General features: G+C 43.5%; 1 protein-coding gene across 2 annotated transcripts in view; it reads left to right on the top strand.

The window, feature by feature from the left end:
• Positions 1 to 18,660, top strand: part of LOC106587099 (ubiquitin carboxyl-terminal hydrolase 43) — a 130,311-nt gene that overhangs the window by 89,058 nt on the left and 22,593 nt on the right. For both annotated transcript variants that reach the window (XM_014175103.2, XM_014175093.2), the window contains exons 6-8: positions 2,167 to 2,311; positions 15,419 to 15,581; positions 18,433 to 18,544. In XM_014175103.2, coding sequence (XP_014030578.2) covers positions 2,167 to 2,311; positions 15,419 to 15,581; positions 18,433 to 18,544 — 420 coding nt within the window. The remainder of the gene's footprint in view (positions 1 to 2,166; positions 2,312 to 15,418; positions 15,582 to 18,432; positions 18,545 to 18,660) is intronic.

Raw genomic sequence — 18,660 nt, 5'->3', positions numbered from 1 at the left:
TGGAGATGATAAAATCACCTCCCGGACAATCACTGATAAGGCAGATTAGCTGTCCTAAGTAAAGTATCTTCAAAAGCAAATTTAAGTAGGACCATTCTGTTTCTCTGCTCAAACCATCGTATTATGCTACTCTCATCACCCCAATGGGGAAACATCGAACCATCATCAAAGAAGCATCTTCAAGAGTAAATGGAAGGAAAATCAACTCTGTAGTTCTGTTCAGGACTACACGACAAGTCACCGGATACCGGACAACTACGAAGAAGGACAACAGTAGAATAATTGTTGGAACCATTTCGGACAATCAGAGCCTTACAAGTGTGCCGCAAAAAGGCCCAACCCCCTTTCCAAGGCTGCCCCGTTCACTGAGAGATCCCCGGTGAACCCAGGCATTTCACGTAAATACATTCATGATTTCTTGCTCAAAGCGGGCGGCGGTTCGTGTGCAAAGTATATGGTTATTGTAGGTGAGAGTAGTTTCTGAATGTGGCAATGTTATCCATGTTGTCATTCCACTTGGGATCTGTTTTCAGCGTATTTGTCACGTCCTGACCATAGAAAGCTGTTATTTTCTATGGTAGAGTAGGTCAGGGCGTGACAGGTTTTTTTTCTAGTTTAGATTTTCTATGTTGTTATGTTCTAGTTTTGTATTTCTATGTTGGGCTTTGTTTGGGATGATCTCCAATTAGAGGCAGCTGGTCATCGTTGTCTCTAATTGGAGATCATACTTAAGTAGTTGTTTTTCCCACCTGGGTTTGTGGGAGATTGATTTTGAGTAAGTGTATGTTGTAACTCTTCGTCACGGTTTGTTGTTTTTGTTCATTCAGTTTATTTGTATGTATTGCATAGTTTCACAGTCTAATAAAGAAAATGTGGAACGATACACACGCTGCGCTTTGGTCCGCTCCTTCATCCTACGACAACCGTGAGAGTATTACGTCTCCAATATCAGTGTAGTATGTATGTTTATCCTGTGTTCCCATTTAATTAGCTAGTAAATAAATAATTAAACTAATTTGTGTAGTACTGAATCATAAATAAAGCTTGGGTTTTTGCAGATGCAAGGTTATGACTGTTCAGAATGGTGATATGATACGAGGTTAACATAAAATCAATAATACAGTAGAAAAAGTCTATATGCAGTGTGTGCAAATGAGGTAGGATAAGGGAGGTAAGGCAATAAATAGGCCATAGTGGCGAAGTAATTACAATATAGCAATTAAACACTGGAATGGTAGAATGTGCAGAAGATGAATGTGCAAGTAGAGATACTGGGGTGCAAAGGAGCAAGATAAATAAATAAATACAGTATGGGGATGAGGTAGATTGGATGGGCTATTTACAGATGAGCTATGTACAGGTGCCTGTGAGCTGCTCTGACAGCTGTTGCTTAAAGCTAGTGAGGGAGGTAAGAGTCTCCAGCTTTAGTGATTTTTGTTATGAATAATAAGTTGTGTGTTTATGGATGTGATAGGTAAAGAACTTGTAGAGTTTAATTTGGGAGATGGTAACTCTTTAAACAACCGCTCTTGTGGTGCCCCAAATCCTAATATGTTAATTGTTACATTATTAATTGAATCAGGTAACAATTAAACATAGTTAGTTAATTAGATACATAACAATCTTCAGATTAATGTTATAGTCAAATCACGGCACAAGAGTTTTGCTAGGACTGTCAGAGAGTAGTCTGAGTGGGTAGGGGTGATGTCACCAGGCAGTCCAAAACTCCATCCCACCAAAACAGGCAGACATTTCAGGCAATCTTTTCTAACAGCTCTTACAGCTCTTACACTATCATAATTTAAAAAATATCAGTTTTATTCCAACCCCATAGTGTGGAAAATCACATTTTCGACTGCACTGGGCCTTTAATATGTGTTTACTTTAGAAGGATCTTGAACAGACTTATAACACAAATATAGCATGTCTGCTCTGTTTGCTTTGCCACATACATTCCCTGTTTGTCCTCTATAGCTTGTCTGTCTACAATTTATAGCCTGTGTATGTGTGTTTGACACCCATGCTAAGCCACTGAGCCACGTCCATGGCTGTTTATACATAAAGTCTGTTTCCGTGCTAAGTGTCTGTATTAAGCAATGTACATCTCTTTAAACCATCTCCTCCTCGCTCTCTCTCCCCCTCCATCACCCCCCGCCCCCCATCCAGGTGGTCCTGTCAGAGCTCTACGCCACCGGCTTCCAGCGTTCGTTCTCTGACGACGACGATCTGACCAGCATTGCCGAGAGCGATGTGGTCTATGCCTTCCAGGCTCCGCCCCTCCACACACGGGGAGGCTCCACGCGAATCTCGGGTAACCATGGCTGCATCCACAGCCCCAAGTGTGTGTGTGTGTGTCTCTCTCTCTCTCTCTCTCTCTCTCTCTCTCTCTCTCTCTCTCTCTCTCTCTCTCTCTCAGGCTAGCCCGAAGCTATTTGGCTTCAGCACAATGGATAGTGTTTGTTCAGACAAACACTATAGAGCTATAGGTTCTTAGCTGTTTCAATTTCTTGCTATTTCATGGACAGGTACTGTATTTCTGTCTAGGTTATTAAATTCTCTCAGACAGTGTCCCCGACAGTCTTATATCTAGCTGAGGGCTTGATGTACTGAGGCAAAGGCTCGCTCTCACTCACACACACGACACACATGCACACACACATACACTCACTCTCTCACATACTTGGATCGTGAACGTGGAAGAGATGGAGCCAGCCTTGCGTCACCTCCCTTTGAAATCAGCCCCAGGTTTGCCAGGCAGCGTCAAATTAACTATTGATATGGCGAGTGCACATGCACGCATGTACGCACACACACATACGCACACACACTTTTTTTCACCTGTTGACTCCTATCTAGTTGACACATTTCCAAAAGGAGGGTGTCTTAACCCTTATCACTGGGGGACACCCGACCGGGAGGGCTACGTTCAGAGCATCACACCGCTAAACGAAACCCTTACTGTGTTTTTCCAACGTTCTTTAGCTCCTGAAAAGGGCCACATCAATAATTCAATAATGTGCTCAAAGGGGTCATGAAAAATGTACGATCCTCAATCTCTCTCCGGGAACGATAGAACGATATCTTTATCACCTGGAGACAGAGGAGAGAAAATACTGTCCCGGTGCTAATGGAGGTGATCAGGCTAAGGGTAGAGGAGAGAAAATAATGTCCCGGTGCTAATGGAGGTGATCAGGCTAAGGGAAGAGGAGAGAGGAAGAGGCACACACACACACCGATACACTCATTAGCACACATGCAGTACGCACATGTGTAGAATAACTATCTATTTTTTATACATATTCTGCTGTAAATGATGAATGAACTCCTATTTCCAATGTAATGATTCAAAACCTGAGCTGCGCTGATTAGACTCAACATAACATGCATTCAGTTACTGCAAGCGTCATTACTATTTCTGACAGCTCAGAACACCTCCCTGTCATCTTAACTACCCCACAGTCTCCATAACAATGGCGGGTCATTTCACAACAGCTAAACGCTCGTAACAGGTTTATTGAATAGGGTCTTCATTGCTTTAATGGAATAGATTGAATAGAAGCCTGAGTAACATTGTGTGTGTGTGCGTGCGCACTGTTAGCTTTACAGAGCTGTGGGGAGGGAGAGGACATGATGAGATATTGTTACATCCTATTGTTATCTAATTGGTTAGTGTGTTCCTTATTGTGCTGGTTAAGTATCCAATTACTGTAATCATCTGTAATCATCACTCAATCAGAACCCCTGGGTGATGTGGACGTAATCAAATGAGCCATTGAAATATACATGCATTATTACGCCGCTATAATGCTGTGGTTTCAGCATCCAGTACCACATTTACCCGCTTTGTTTTATTGAAGAACTGTAGAAATGCAATACTGAAGAGTGGGGCTGGGTTGATCATATATTTTAGGATGTGGGGTAGGCTGTAATGATATTTTCACGCTGAGCCACAATTAATAAGGAAATTGTCCTAATTAAGAATTCATTGGTGTGACAGCTCTGTCTGCTGAGTCTGTCACAAACAAGACCCAGAAATTCCTACCTCTTGTGGCTAGCCATAGAAAGAGGACGTGGAACCTTGGCAGACTGTTAGAGCCTCATTTAAATGGGCCATGTTAGAATAAGACATCCTGTCAGTAAACCGCTGTCATCGTCGTAAATAAACAACGGGCGCTTACGTATATGAGCTAGCTGTCACGGCTGTTCGAAGGAGCGGACCAAAATGCAGCATGTTCGTAGTTCCACATATTTATTAAAAGTGAAACTGAATGCAATACACTAAAATACTTGAAAAAACAACAAATCGTGACGCAGCGAGGACAACACACTACTCAAAAAACAATAACCCACAAACCACAATGAGAAAAAACCCTACTTAAATATGATCTCTAATCAGAGGCAATGAGGATCAGCTGTCTCCAATTAGAGATCAACCCCAAACAATCCCAACATAGAAATAGATAAACTAGAACCTAAACATAGAAATAGAAAACATAGATAAACCAAAAACACCCCCTGTCACGCCCTGCCCTACACTACTATAGAAAATGACATCTTACTAGGGTCAGGACGTGACACTAGCATTCAAACCACTGCTGTCACCACCCATATTGGCTGCATTAAGCTTGTAGTACCTCGCTCCCTCCCTCTCTTCCGCTGTAGAAATATGTGTAATTATGGACACAGTTGGCTCTTTAAACCTGTGACCAGACAGGCCCTCATTTGGCGGTACAAATCAGCCAGTCACGACCCTCTCTCTCTCTCTCTCTCTCTCTGTCTCACACGTACACACGTCCCAGCCCCCCCTTTGGCTGGTACATGTGTGCCTTAGCCTGTGCGTCACTCCCCCCTTGGGCTACAGACAGACAGTCACACAGTTGACCCCCGGCGTGGTTCAGTCTCCTCACCATGATTAATGGCCCTGTGTGTGTAATCTCATTTCACGTGAGGTGTGTGTGTGTGTGTGTGTGTGTGCGTGCTGGCATGTCTGCTTGTCTGTCTGTCTCTGTGTCGTGTGTGTGTGTGTGTGTGTGTGTGTGTGTGTGTGTGTGTGTGTGTGTGTGTGTGTGTGTGTGTGTGTGTGTGTGTGTGTGTGTGTGTGTGTGTGTGTGTGTGTGTCTCATAACTCTCTCTACAACAGCGGCACAATCTGAGCCCCAGCGGGCACAGCAGAGGCACAAAGCCAATCTGCTCACCGGCTAATAAAAGCCCCAAATTGAAATGGGGAATTTGGTTAGCGAAGGAAAGGTTACGATTTCTCATGTCGGATAAGAGGAAGTAGCTCAGCGGGGGACTGGGAATCAGGCCCATTGCCTCCTGGTGGGGAGTCAAAATTAGCAGAGCCTAAGAAATTTGTTGAAAACATTAGGAGAGAGAGGGAGAGAGAGCGGTATAAAATACACACTGGCTGGTAGAACAATGGCATGTGTTTGTGTCGCACTGGCAGAAGAGAAAGACAAATGTAACTTTAGGTGAGATGTTTTTAGGCGGAAGTCATAGTCTATTTTAAGAGATGGATTTTATGGATGAATATTTTGCTCTGGAGGAATAGTCTCCACCGTTTCATGGTTATGAATTTCTGTTGAGTTTTCATATTAGAAGTTATTGGAAACCACAGGAAGACATTTTTAGGGATATTGGATCAACCCTTCTCCTTCATATACTGTAGTAATGAGATTTGTTATTTGGGAAAACAGTGTGGTATTGCTAGCCATGGAGTCAAGCGCTCATGATAGAAAACACTCAAAAAATCAAGGAAACTTTATACAGATATGACAATATCCTATTTCATCTCTCAACAGAACAGATATGTCAGTTGTGCCCTCTTTGAAACTTTCCTACCAACTTTTTTAGACACTCTTACTTTACAAAAGGCCTGTTGTCCCTGAGGTAATCAAAGAGCCTATCAAGCTCTCGAGACAGAGTTGTCTGTTTGGCGAGGTCGGAGAATCAGGGCTGAGAGAGGGTTTGTGTGAAAGAAGAGGTGCCCTCTGGGAAAGGTGGCAAAGCGGGGACATATCCACCGAGATAAAGAAATCTGTCAATGGCCACAGACACAAGCACACAAACACACACACACACTCTCTCACTCTTTCTCCACCATTGTATTCAGTATTCATCTCCCTTCACAATGGACAGAGGAGTTCTATGGAACGTCCTCAGGTAGAATCTCAGTGTGAGTTTCCTTTCATCCTATCAAAATGCTAAAAGCTATTGACTGGAAACATGGTTGGGGTTGAATGTTGTGTAGCTCTGAGGTGTTTGTCTGAGCAGTGGAGGATGCATTGGCACTTACACAGAGCCCATTAGCTCTGCCCTTAGTGAGCACATTTTATTATTATATATATTCACACACTCAAGGCAAGCATTTTTAAACCAACACACACACACACACACACACACACACACACACACACACACACACACACACACACACACACACACACACACACACACAGGTTGCGGATGTATCTGCTAATGGGTGGTGAAGAGAATGCTGAGAAAAAGGCCCAGCTGTGCTCAATGGCTCAGCCCACATATCTCCATCTGCTTTTACAAGGCAGTTTTTCAATGATTGATGATGAGCTGTTTAAACCCATCGTCAGAAGTACTTCTAGAAATACTGTAGTTTGAAAGATGAATGGGAACCATTTGTTTCAGATTAAAGTTTGTGTTTGATTTTGACATTGTGTGCAACATGTCACCGTGCTACACTATATATACAAAAGTATGTGGACACCCCTTCAATTTAGTGGATTCGGCTTTTTCAGCCATACCCGTTGTTGACAGGTATATAAAATCGAGCACACGGCCATGCATTCTCTACAGACAAACATTGGCAGTAGAATGTCCTTACTGAAGAGCTCAGTGACTTTCAACGTGGAACCGTCATAGGATGCCACCTTTCCAACAAGTCAGTTCGTCAAATTTATGCCCTGCTAGAGCTGCCCTGGTCAACTGTAAGTGCTGTTATTGTGAAGTGGAAACGTCTACGAGCAACAACAGCTCAGCCGCGAAGTAGTAGGCCACACAAACTCACAGAACGGGACCGCCAAGTGCTGAAGTGTGTAGTGCGTAAAAATGGTCTGTCCTCGGTTGCAACGCTCACTACCAAGTTCCAAATTGAATGTTATTTGTCACATACACATAGCTTGTGCTTCTAGTTCTGACCATGCAGTAATATCTAACAAGTAATCTAACAATTTCACAACTACCTTACACACAAGTGTAAAGGGGTGAATGAGAATATGTACATGTAAGTATATGGATGAGCGATGACCGAGCGGCATAGGCAAGGTGCAATAGATGGTATAAAATACAGTATACACATGTGAAATGAGTAATGTAAGATATGTAAACATTATTAAAGGGGCATTATTTAGAGTGCATTGTATAAAGTGACTAGTGATCCATTTATTAAAGTGGCCAGTGATTGGGTCTCAATGTAGGCAGCAGCCTCTCTGAGTTAGTGATTGATGTTTAGCAGTCTGATGGCCTTGAGATAGAAGCTGTTTTTCAGTCTCTCGGTCCCAGCTTTGATGCACCTGTACTGGCACTGTTGCGCCTTCTTCACCACACTGTCTGTGTGAGCGGACCATTTTAGTTTGTCTGTGATGTGTACGCCGAGGAACTTAAAACTTTCCACCTTCTCCGCTGTTGTCCCTTCGATGTGGATAGGGGGGTGCTCCCTTTGCTGCTTCCTGAATTCCCCGATCATCTCCTTGGTTTTGTTGACGTTGAGTGAGAGGTTGTTTTCCTGACACCACACTCCGAGTGCCCTCACTTCCTCCCTGTAGGCTGTCTTGTCGTTGTTGGTAGTCAAGCCCACTACTATTGTGTCGTTGGCAAACTTGATGATTGAGTTGGAGGCGTGCATGGCCATGCAGTCGTGGGTGAACAGAGAGTACAGCAGAGAGCTGAGTACGCACCCTTGTGGGGCCCCAGTGTTGAGGGTCAGCGAAGTGGAGATGTTGTTTCCTACCTTCACCACCTGGGGGTGGCCCATCAGAAAGTCCAGGACCCAATTGCACAGAGCGGGGTTCAGACCCAGGGCCTCCAGCTTGATGATGAGTTTGGAGGGTACTATGGTGTTAAATGCTGAGCTGTAGTCAATGAACAGCATTCTTATATAGGTATTCCTTTTGTCCAGATGTGATAGGGCAGTGTGTAGTGTGATGGCGATTGCGTCATCTGTGGACCTGTTGGGGCGGTATGCAAACTGAAGTGGGTCTAGGGTGGCCGGTACGGTGGAGGTGATCTGATCCTTGACTAGTCTCTCAATGCACTTCATGATGACAGAAGTGAGTACTGCTGGGCGATAGTAATTTAGTTCAGTTATCTTTGCCTTCTTGGGTACAGGACCAATGGTAGCCATCTTGAAGCATGTGGGGACAACAGACTGGGATAGGGAGCGATTGAATATGTCCGTAAACACACCAGCCAGCTGGTCTGTGCATGCTTTGAGGATGTGGCTAGGGATGCCGTCTGGGCCAGCAGCTTTGCTAGGGTTACAGGTTTTAAATGTTTTACTCACGTTAGCCATGGAGAAGGTGGGGGGCAAAGTCCTTGTTAGCGGGCCGCGACGGTGGCACTGTATTATCCTCAAAGTGGGCAATGAAGGTGTTTAGTTTGTCTGGAAGTGTGATGTCGGTGTCCGTGACGTGGCTGGATTCTTCTTGTAGTATGTGATTTCCTGTAGACCCTGCCACATACGTCTCATGTCTGAGCCGTTGAATTGCGACTCCACCTTGTCCCTGTACTGGCATTTCGCTTGTTTGATTGCCTTGTGGAAGAAATAGCTACTACACTGTTTATATTCAGACATATTCCCAGATCTCTTTCCATGGTTAAATGCGATGGATCGCGCTTTCAGTTTTCCAGTTTCCCTTTGAAAAACGCCTTTTAGATCCAGTTGAAGCGTTTTGGTTCCAGATAGAACCCTTTTGGGTTCCATGTAGAACCCTTCCCAAAAGAGTTAAGACCTGGAACCAAAAAGGGTTTTTCTATAGATGCGGTAAAGAGGTAAATCGACCAAACAATGGAATTGCCATGGAAACACTTGAGGGGAAAGGGCTGTAGGGGAAAGATCCGGAGTCTCCTCATTGCCCGCAGCAAAATGTGCCTACATTTTGTTTATATGTGTATTTCACACTATGTTGAGATGGACAATCTTGAGTATAAAGCTTGTATGGATGTCAACCACAATATATGTTAATGTCATCATTACCAATCAACTGCATTACAGTTAAAAATGTATTTGACTACCACCACTGATTTCTTAATGCTAGCTATGCTAACCAGACAGATTATTTCACTTATAATTCACTGTATCACAATTTCAGTGGGTCAGAAGTTTACATACACTAAGTTGACTGTGCCTTTAAACAGCTTGGACAATTCAGAAAATGATGTCATGGCTTTAGAAGCTGCTGTTAGGCTCATTTACATCATTTGAGTCAATTGGAGGTGTACCTGTGGATGTATTTCAAGGCCTACCTTCAAACTCAGTGCCTCTTTGCTTGACATCATGGGAAAATCAAAAGAAATCAGCCAAGACCTCAGAAAAAAAATTGTAGACCTCCACAAGTCTGGTTCATCCTTGGGAGCAATTTCCAAACGCCTGAAGGTACCACGTTCATCTGTACAAACAATAGTACGCAAGTAAAAACACCATGGGACCATGCAGCCGTCATACTGCTCAGGAAGGAGACGCATTCTGTCTCCTAGAGATGAACGTACTTTGCGAAAAGTGCAAATCAATCCCAGAACAACAGCAAAGGACCTTGTGAAGATGCTGGAGGAAACAGGTACAAAAGTATCTATATCCACAGTAAAACGAGTCCTATATGGACATAACATGAAAGGCCACTCAGCAAGGAAGAAGCCACTGCTCCAAAACCGCCATAAAAAAGCCAGACTACAGTTTGCAACTGCACACAGGATTGTACTTTTTGGAGAAATGTCCTCTGGTCTGATGAAACAAAAATAGAACTGTTTGGCCATAATGACCATCGTTATGTTTGCAGGAAAAAGGGGGATGTTTGCAAGCCGAAGAATACCATCCCAACTGTGAAGCATGGGAGTGGCGGCATCATGTTGTGGGGGGGCTTTGCTGCAGGAGGGACTGGTGCACTTCACAAAATAGATGGCATCATGAGAAGGAAAATTACGTGGATATATTGAAGCAACATCTCAAGACATCAGTCATGAAGTTAAAGCTTGGTTGCAAATGGGTCTTCCAAATGGACAATGACCCCAAGCATACTTCCAAAGTTGTGGCAAAATGGCTTAAGGACAACAATGTCAAGGTATTGGAGTGACCATCACAAAGCCCTGACCTCATTCCCATAGAAAATTTGTGGGCAGAACTGAACAAGTGTGTGCGAGCAAGGAGGCCTACAAACCTGACTCAGTTACACCAGCTCTGTCAGGAGGATTGGGCCAAAATTCACCCAACTTATTGTGGGAAGCTTGTGGAAGGCTACCCAAAACGTTTGACCCAAATTAAACAATTTAAAGGCAATGCTACCAAATACTAATTGAGTGTATGTCAACTTCTAACCCACTGGGAATGTGATGAAAGAAATAAAAGCTGAAATAAATCAATTTCTCTACTATTATTCTGACATTTCACATTCTTAAAATAAAGTGGTGATCCTAACTGACCTAAGACAGGGCATTGTTACTAGGATTAAATGTCAGGAATTGTGATAAACTGAGTTTAAATGTATTTGGCAAAGGTGTATGTAAACTTCCGACTTCAACTGTATGTTGAAAGACTGTCTTTTTGCTGTTAGCAACATGGCCGTGGTGTTTCATCTCTATCACTGATATACTGTTACGTCAACATAATTGCTTCAGAAAAATGAGTTAATTGATTTCCTCATCGTTATTGTTTACTTCTGAGTAAACATCCTGAGTAATGTCATGGCATATTTTACACAATCCAATCAGAGATAGGCAGGATGAGGCGATAGCCGTTCAGAAACAGGGAGGGCACAGGTCTAAAGTCAGTGAAGAATGCCATCCATGTGAATAGACCAGTTGTGTCGTTGTGGTTTTAGACTCTATACACCCACAGAGGATGCATCAGCCTGATCACAATCACAACCACATACCAACATTCCATCAGTGAGCTAGCTCTTCCTCTGCTTGTCTTACAGGCTCTATAATCTCTGACTCTCTGTGTTATATCATTTACTGGATTTTAGACCCAAGACTCTATTTCCTTTTTTAACTTATTCACTATAGATGGCACAGATAGATACTTTATCAAGATACATGTTGCCAAGATACCGGGAGGCAACCGTGGAATCAATCATAGGGGTCGGAGGTCTTTGGGGACCTGGTGTGGCGGTGATGAGATGCAGGTTTGGGATCCGGCGAGGGGGAGCAGGTGTGGCGGTGATGAGATGCAGGTTTGGGATCCGGCAAGGGGGAGCAGGTGTGGCAGGTCTATACAGTATCTCCCACCCTTTCTTTCTTTCTTTCTTTGGTTCTTTCTTTCTTTCTTTCTTTCTTTCTTTCTTTCTCTCTCTCTCTCTCTCTCTCTCTCTCTCTCTCTCTCTCGCTCTCGCTCTCGCTCTCTCTCTCGCTCTCTCTCTCTCCCTGCCGTTTTCCTCCATCTGTCATTTATTCAAGCAGCAGACAACTCAGGTGTCCTCAATTCACCTGTGGTGACGGCAACCAGACACAGGAAATGTCGGGACGTCTGTCTCGTCTAGAGCTTGTCCCCTCTCCCACCCTCCGTCGGACCCCACTACCCCCTGGGTATTTTTAGCGCAGAGTGTGGACAGAATTGACAGGGGTCACTTGTCTAGGTGACAAATCAAGACGGCTAAGCTTGTAGGAGCAGAAAAGCATTTGAAAAGCATGATTTTGTGATATTTACTAGTACACAGTAATAATTGATTTAGGTTGAGCATTCAATTCAGTAGTCACATGCACAACAACCAGCAGGAATTGTATGGTCAGACTTAACTGAAGCAGCTCTGTATGTGCTGTAGCCTGCAGGCTCGCCAGATAACAACAGCTTTATGCCTGTGACCTATATTCACAAATAGGTTGTAAACCCACTTTTATTTTTCTACTGATATCTCAAAGTATTATGTTTTAATCCCCCTGTCATAGAAGAGACTAGTATGTCAAGTCATCATCAATGAGCCAATATTCATATATTCTCACGATCTTGTTAGACAGAGATAATCGAGTCGTCATCCGGCATGATGGTACTTCAGGGAACACAGTTTTAAATAAGGCTCTGTTATTAAAACTAGCTTAAAGGAGTGAAGCTAAAAAAGTAGGCCTTAGTAACTGCGGTGAAGAAGTAGATCCCTGGGGGTTACTGTAAAAAAAAAATATTAGAGCCGTAGTTATTTTGGTGTTCATTACAATACGTATCCCTCCTCCTATGTGAATGTGAGACAGGTGTTGCGGGTGCTCTGGTGCAGTGTGCTACAGTGTTCCAATGTCCTCGTGCTACCACCCTGCATTCCTACATCTTCTATACTGAACAAAAATATAAACCAAACATGCAATAATTTCAACGATTTTACAGTTCATATAATGAAATCAATCTATTGAAAAAAAATCATTAGGCCCTAATTTATGGATTTCACTTGACTGGGGAGCCAGGCCAAGCCAATCAGAATGAGTTTTTCTCCACAAAAGGGCTTTATTACAGACAGAAATATTCCTCAGTTTCATCAGCTGTCCAGGTGGCTGTTTTCAGACGATACCGTAGCTGAGGAATCCGGATGTGGAGGTCCTGGGCTGGTGTGGTAGGTACGGTGTGAGGCCGGTAGGGTGTACAGCCATATTCTCTAAAATGGTGTTGGAGGTAGGTTATGGTAGAGAAATTAACATTAAATTCTCTTGCAACAGCTTTGGTGGACATTCCTGCAGTCAGCATGCCAATTGCACGCTCCCTCAAAACTTGAGACATCTGTAGAATTGTGTTGTGTGATAAAACTGAACATTTTAGAGTGGCATTTTATTGTCCCCAGCACAAGGTGCTTCTGTGTAATGAGCATGCTGTTTAATCAGCTTCTTGATATGCCACACCTGTCAGATGGATGTATTATCTTGGCAAAGGAGAAATGCTCACTAACAGGGATGTAAACAAATGTGTGCACAACATTTGAGAGAAATTGTAACAAGGGTCGTCTAAAGGGGACCAAGGCGCAGCGTGTATAGTGCTCATTCTTTTCTTTAATGAAAAAAGCACTTCAACAAAACAACAAACGACCGACAACAGTTCCGTAAGGTACACTTGACAAAACGGAAAACAACTACCCACACATGAAAAACAGGCTGCCTAAGTATGGCTTCCAATCAGAGACAATGAAAGACACCTGCCTCTGATTGGAAACCATACCTGGCCAAAACATAGAAAACAAAAACATAGAAAAGAAATCTAGAAAACCCCACATAGAAACAGAAAACCAAAACCACCCAAAACACCCACATGTCACGCCCTGACCACTCTACTATGGAAAATGACCTCTTACAAGGGTCAGGACGTGACAGTACCCCCCCCCAAAGGTGCAGACTCCGACTGCACCCAAACAAAACCCAACAAAAACAAACAACAGTTTTCAGCTGTGCTAACATAATTGCAAAAGGGTTTTCTAATGATCAATTAGCCTTTTAAAATGATAAACTTGGATTAGTTAACATAACGTGCCATTGGAAAACAGGAGTGATGGTTTTTGATAATGGACCTCTGTACGCCTATGTAGATATTCCATTAAAAATCAGCAGTTTCTAGCTACAGTAGTCATTTACACATTAACCATGTCTGCACTGTATTTCTGATCAATTTGATGTTTCTTTCAAAAACAAGGAAACGTCTACGTGACCCCAAACTTTTGAACAGTAGTGTATATCAACTCTAGACACTGATTTTGTTCACTGCAGTATTGATACAATGAAGATAATTCGGTAAGCCCCAAAGCATCAATGAGTAGGTAAGCCCCAAAGCATCAATGGATTATTGGAGTAGGTAAGCCCCAAAGCATCAATGGAATATTGGAGTAGGTAAGCCCCAAAGCATCAATGGAATAGCTAAAGAGAGAGAGAGAATTATAGTGTGTGTGTCTGCATGTGGAAAAAGTATAGTGAAATAGTAGGTCTAAAAAGAGAGGGGGCGGAGAAAGAGAGCGATAGAGAGACAGAATTAGGGAGGGAGATGAAGAGCTGTGGGAGTGTGACAATTGTAATTAAACAGCTCAGTCCCTGAAGAGACACTTCAGCGACACTCCCCTTCTACTAGCACTGCTCTCCCACTCTCTCCTCCTTGTCTCTCTCTATCCCTGTATCGCTCTCTCTCTCACTCTATATATCCCTCTCTCCTGGTTGGCTGAGGAAGAAGGAATGAGGGCGAGGTTGTGAGAATGAGAGTCTGGCATGGGGTCTGGAAGATACAGAGGCCAGACAGACAGACCTACCCACACTCCTCACCAACTCAGCTATCGCCACAGAGAACTGCTTTCCTGAGTAGTTTCAGGACATAGAAGTGTAGGTTTTGTATATGTTTAAAATAGCATACTGGTATTGTCTTGTGGGAGAAGTAAGCTGTTGTGTCCTTAGTATTTAGTTATTTGCTTATGCTCCTTATTGTCGTGGTAACAGGCTAGCCTTTCTGTGTGGATTGAAATGAAACTGGCTTTGGCCTTTCAGTGCATTTTATCTTCCCAGTGGGGAATTCAATATCAGAGAGGGGGGACGAGTCTGGCATGTGTGGGGGGGGGTACTTGATTAAAATGGAATACTTGATTATTCATTCACTTAGTCTTACTCACCATAGGCCATGCACTGGTGAATACATCCACTGATACTCAAGTGGTGGCCTTTTCTCTGTCAGCTTCGATATCTAAGTTGACATGATACGAATGATTAGAGTTTCTCAGTACATGCACCGCTGTGTGTGTGTGTGTGTGTGTGTGTGTGTGTGTACTTGTTTATGTGTGTGTGTGACACATTTCTACAGCGACAGTGATTAATTGCTCGGCGGCGTTGAACAAGTGTGTTTAATTAAATCCTCAGATAATGTCAACATTTACAATGTGTACGTTGCCCGGGAGACAGAGGTTCAGCCTCCTACACACTCCCCCTGTAGCTATTACCTACGATTAATCAACGTGTACATGTCGTAACAGATGTCAATTTTACAATGCCACCCTTTGGGTAAATCACAATCGTTGCTCCATTGTATAATGATTTTCACTTGATACGGTTAGTTTTCACAGTTGTGGGTGGTGTCAAATGGTGTCATTTTGAGTCATTGAGACCTGATAGAACCCCTCTTGAGCACACTCTGGCACGAGCTACCCCTGTTATGTATACGACCTTGTGTCTGCGCTCAACTTTGACCTCTCTCGACCCGTGTTTAACCTTCAACCTCTCTCTCCTCTCTCAGGCTTCCACCACAGCCTCCCATCCTCGCCATACACCTCTGGGCCAGAGGGTAAAAGGTTACCCCCATCGACCACTCTGTCCTCAGAGTTTCTGAACCACGGGGGTTCCACCAAGGTCCTCCTCGTAATCTGCAACACGGCAGGCTCTGGCCAGCAGGCCGTCAGGTGAGTCAGGTTTGGTTGATTGGGTCGGAATCTTGATTGGGTGGGATGGAGAGAAGCCATTTTGAAAATATGAGGTGTTAGGTGTGGATCAAACAAGCCTTTTTAGTTTATAGCGAAACAGTATCTCATGGGTGAACAGAGGAGTTCTGATAAACAATATGCACCAACAGTTTGAACAGAGTGTATTTTATCAGGGCAAAAGTTCTACTGTCTCTTTACTAGTTCCAGCTGTAACGAGGACCCACTGGGCCCAAGGGGATGTGCTCCGAGTTCCATTTTCCAGTTCACATTACACAGGTTGCGTTTACACAGGCAGAACAATTCTGATCTTTTTCCACTAATTGGTATTTGGACCAATCAGATCAGCTCTTTTGCCAATACTTGGGCAAAATATCAGAATTGGGCTTGTAATCATTTTTGGACATCTTTTAAAACATGTATTTTTTCCTACTGAGAATCAAAGGGAGCATCGCTCCTGAGAGAAACCAAATACTGTAAATCCCAGTAAACAGCTTTGAATTATTCAATGTGGAGAGAGAGAGAGAGAGAGAGAGAGAGAGAGAGACTGCATGCACAGAATTCTGCAAAAATATCCTCCGTGTACAACGTTAAACACCAAATAATACACGAAGAGCAGAAATAGGCCCGATACCCGCTAATGTTCAAAACCTAAACCTACAGAGAGATGAACCTGGAGAAGAGTCCCCTAAGCATGCTGGTCCTGGCTCTGTTCACAAACACACCCCACAGAGCCCCAGGACAGCAGCACAATTTGACCCAACCAAATCATGAGAAAACAAAAAGATAATTACTTTACACATCAGAAAGAATTAACAAAAAAACTGTGCAAATTAGAATGCTATTTGGCACTAAACAGAGAGTACACAGTGGCATAATACCTGACCACAGTGACTGACCCAAACTTAAGGAAGCTTTGACTCTGTACAGACTCAGTGAGCATAGCCTTGCTATTGAGAAAGGCCGCCGTAGGCAGACCTGGCTCTCAAGAGAAGACAGGCTGGATGCACACTGCCCACAAAATGAGGTGGAAACTGAGCTGCACTTCCTAACCTCCTGCCCAATATATGACCATATTAGAGACACATTTCCCTCAGATAACACAGATCCACAAAGAATTCGAAAACAAACCCAATTTTGATAAACTCCCATATCTACTGGGTGAAATACCACAGTGTGCCATCACAGCAGCAAGATTTGTGACCTGTTGCCACAAGAAAAGGGCAACCAGTGAAGAACAAACACCATTTGTAAATTCAACCCATATTTGTTTATTTATTTTCACTTTTGTATTTTAACTATTTGCACATCATTACAACACTGTATATAGACATAATATGACATTTGAAATGTCTTTATTCTTTTGGAACTTCTGTGAGTGTAATGTTCACTGTTAATTTTTATTGTTTATTTCACTTTTGTTTATTATCCATTTCACTTGCTTTGGGAATGTTAACATATGTTTCCCATGCCAATAAAGCCCTTTGAATTGAGAGAGAGAGAGATGTAATAACACTCACTCAAGCCATCTGCCCACTATTGGCCCATGCCTGTCAATCAAAAAGTCATTTTGAATTTTGTATGCTGTCATATACTGTCTGTCTGCTCCCTCCTCTACACACTCCTCTTGAGTGTGTATGCTCGTTTGTGCACGTACGTGTACCGGGAAACAGAGGGATATTCCCAAGGTCAGCTTGTTAATGTCAGGAGGATATTTGAGTACCTGTGGAGACCCCATCTCAGCCCTGTATGTCTCTGTTTATGCCCCCTGACTGGCACATGTCAACTGTGGTTGTCCCAGATTGCTGCCTGTTTGACAGAAACCTACAGATCATAACCACATACTGGTGTTAATACGCTGCTGTGGTTGATATTGGGCCAGTTTCACAGACACAGATTAAGCTCAGTCCTGGACTAAGATGTTTTCAGGTAACGAGCCCATTGAGTCATTACATCCTGGTCATCATTTGAGGATATTCACCCTGGGCTCACCTTGTGTCTAACAGAACGTTTCAATGGATGGTGATCATAGATCTTTGGGGTAGAGATTGGGCCAATGGCTTACCTGCTCACTCTAATAAACCGGTTTGAGGGACGGGGTGGCACTGGTCGCGAGGACAGACTATGTTTCACACAGACACACCAGGTGCGCACGTGTGCACACAAACACACGCAAACACATGCACACACACAAACACACTGACGTCTCAAAACAGCCTCCTCCGGTTTTATGACAAAACCAATCTAAGCAGTAGATGGGAAATATGTTCATTTCATTGAATGAAAGTGCTTTCTTCTAGGTTTTCTCATTCGGATCACTGACTAGTTCTCTCTCAAATCCACACAATGCTATTGGAAATGTAAATCCATCATTTAAAAAACGACATTCTCAGCCAAAATGTTCTCATGCCTGAAATATGCTTACAATGCCGCGTTGAAAACGCTGGCTTTCTCTTCACTTGTAGTCCTGTGGTCATTAAATACATGTTGAGTTGAGAGACCTGCTTAAATACGTTTCACATTCAAAAGGCCACAGGGTTGTAATGTACTCTACTTTGTGCAAATCCAAACATATGTTTGCCTCTCTCAAACAACTGCAGAATAACATTGTATTTTTTCTCCCCTTCTGTCTCCCTCTCTCTCTTTTCCTCCCTCTCTCTACCTCTTCTTCTTCCTCTCTCCCTCTCCATCTTCCTCTCCTTCACTCCTCCTCCCTCCCTCTCCTTCTCCCTCTCTCTCTCTCGCTCTCTCCTTCTCCCGCTCCCTCTCTCGCTCCCTCTCTCTCTCTCGCTCCCTCTCTCTCTCTCGCTCCCTCTCCCCCACCCCCCTCCAGGTTCGGCCCTCCCTTCCTCATGAGAGAGGAGCGTACCCTGTCCTGGGACCAGCTCCAGCAGAGTATCCTCAGCAAGCTCTATTACCTGATGCTGAACGGATCACAGGCTCAGGTCAGTTAACACTGGCACCACTGGTCACTACCATTCATTTACTACTACTGGTTCCTACTGTTTACTACCTGAAACAGTAGTACATTCCTACCTAGTGCTACTACCACCAGAAATAA

The sequence above is a fragment of the Salmo salar genome, chromosome ssa02, assembly GCF_905237065.1.
Source record: "Salmo salar chromosome ssa02, Ssal_v3.1, whole genome shotgun sequence".
In the NCBI taxonomy this organism is placed as follows: Eukaryota; Metazoa; Chordata; class Actinopteri; order Salmoniformes; family Salmonidae; genus Salmo; species Salmo salar.
Note: the sequence above shows the minus strand (reverse complement) of the source record. Positions and strands in the feature narration are given on the sequence as shown.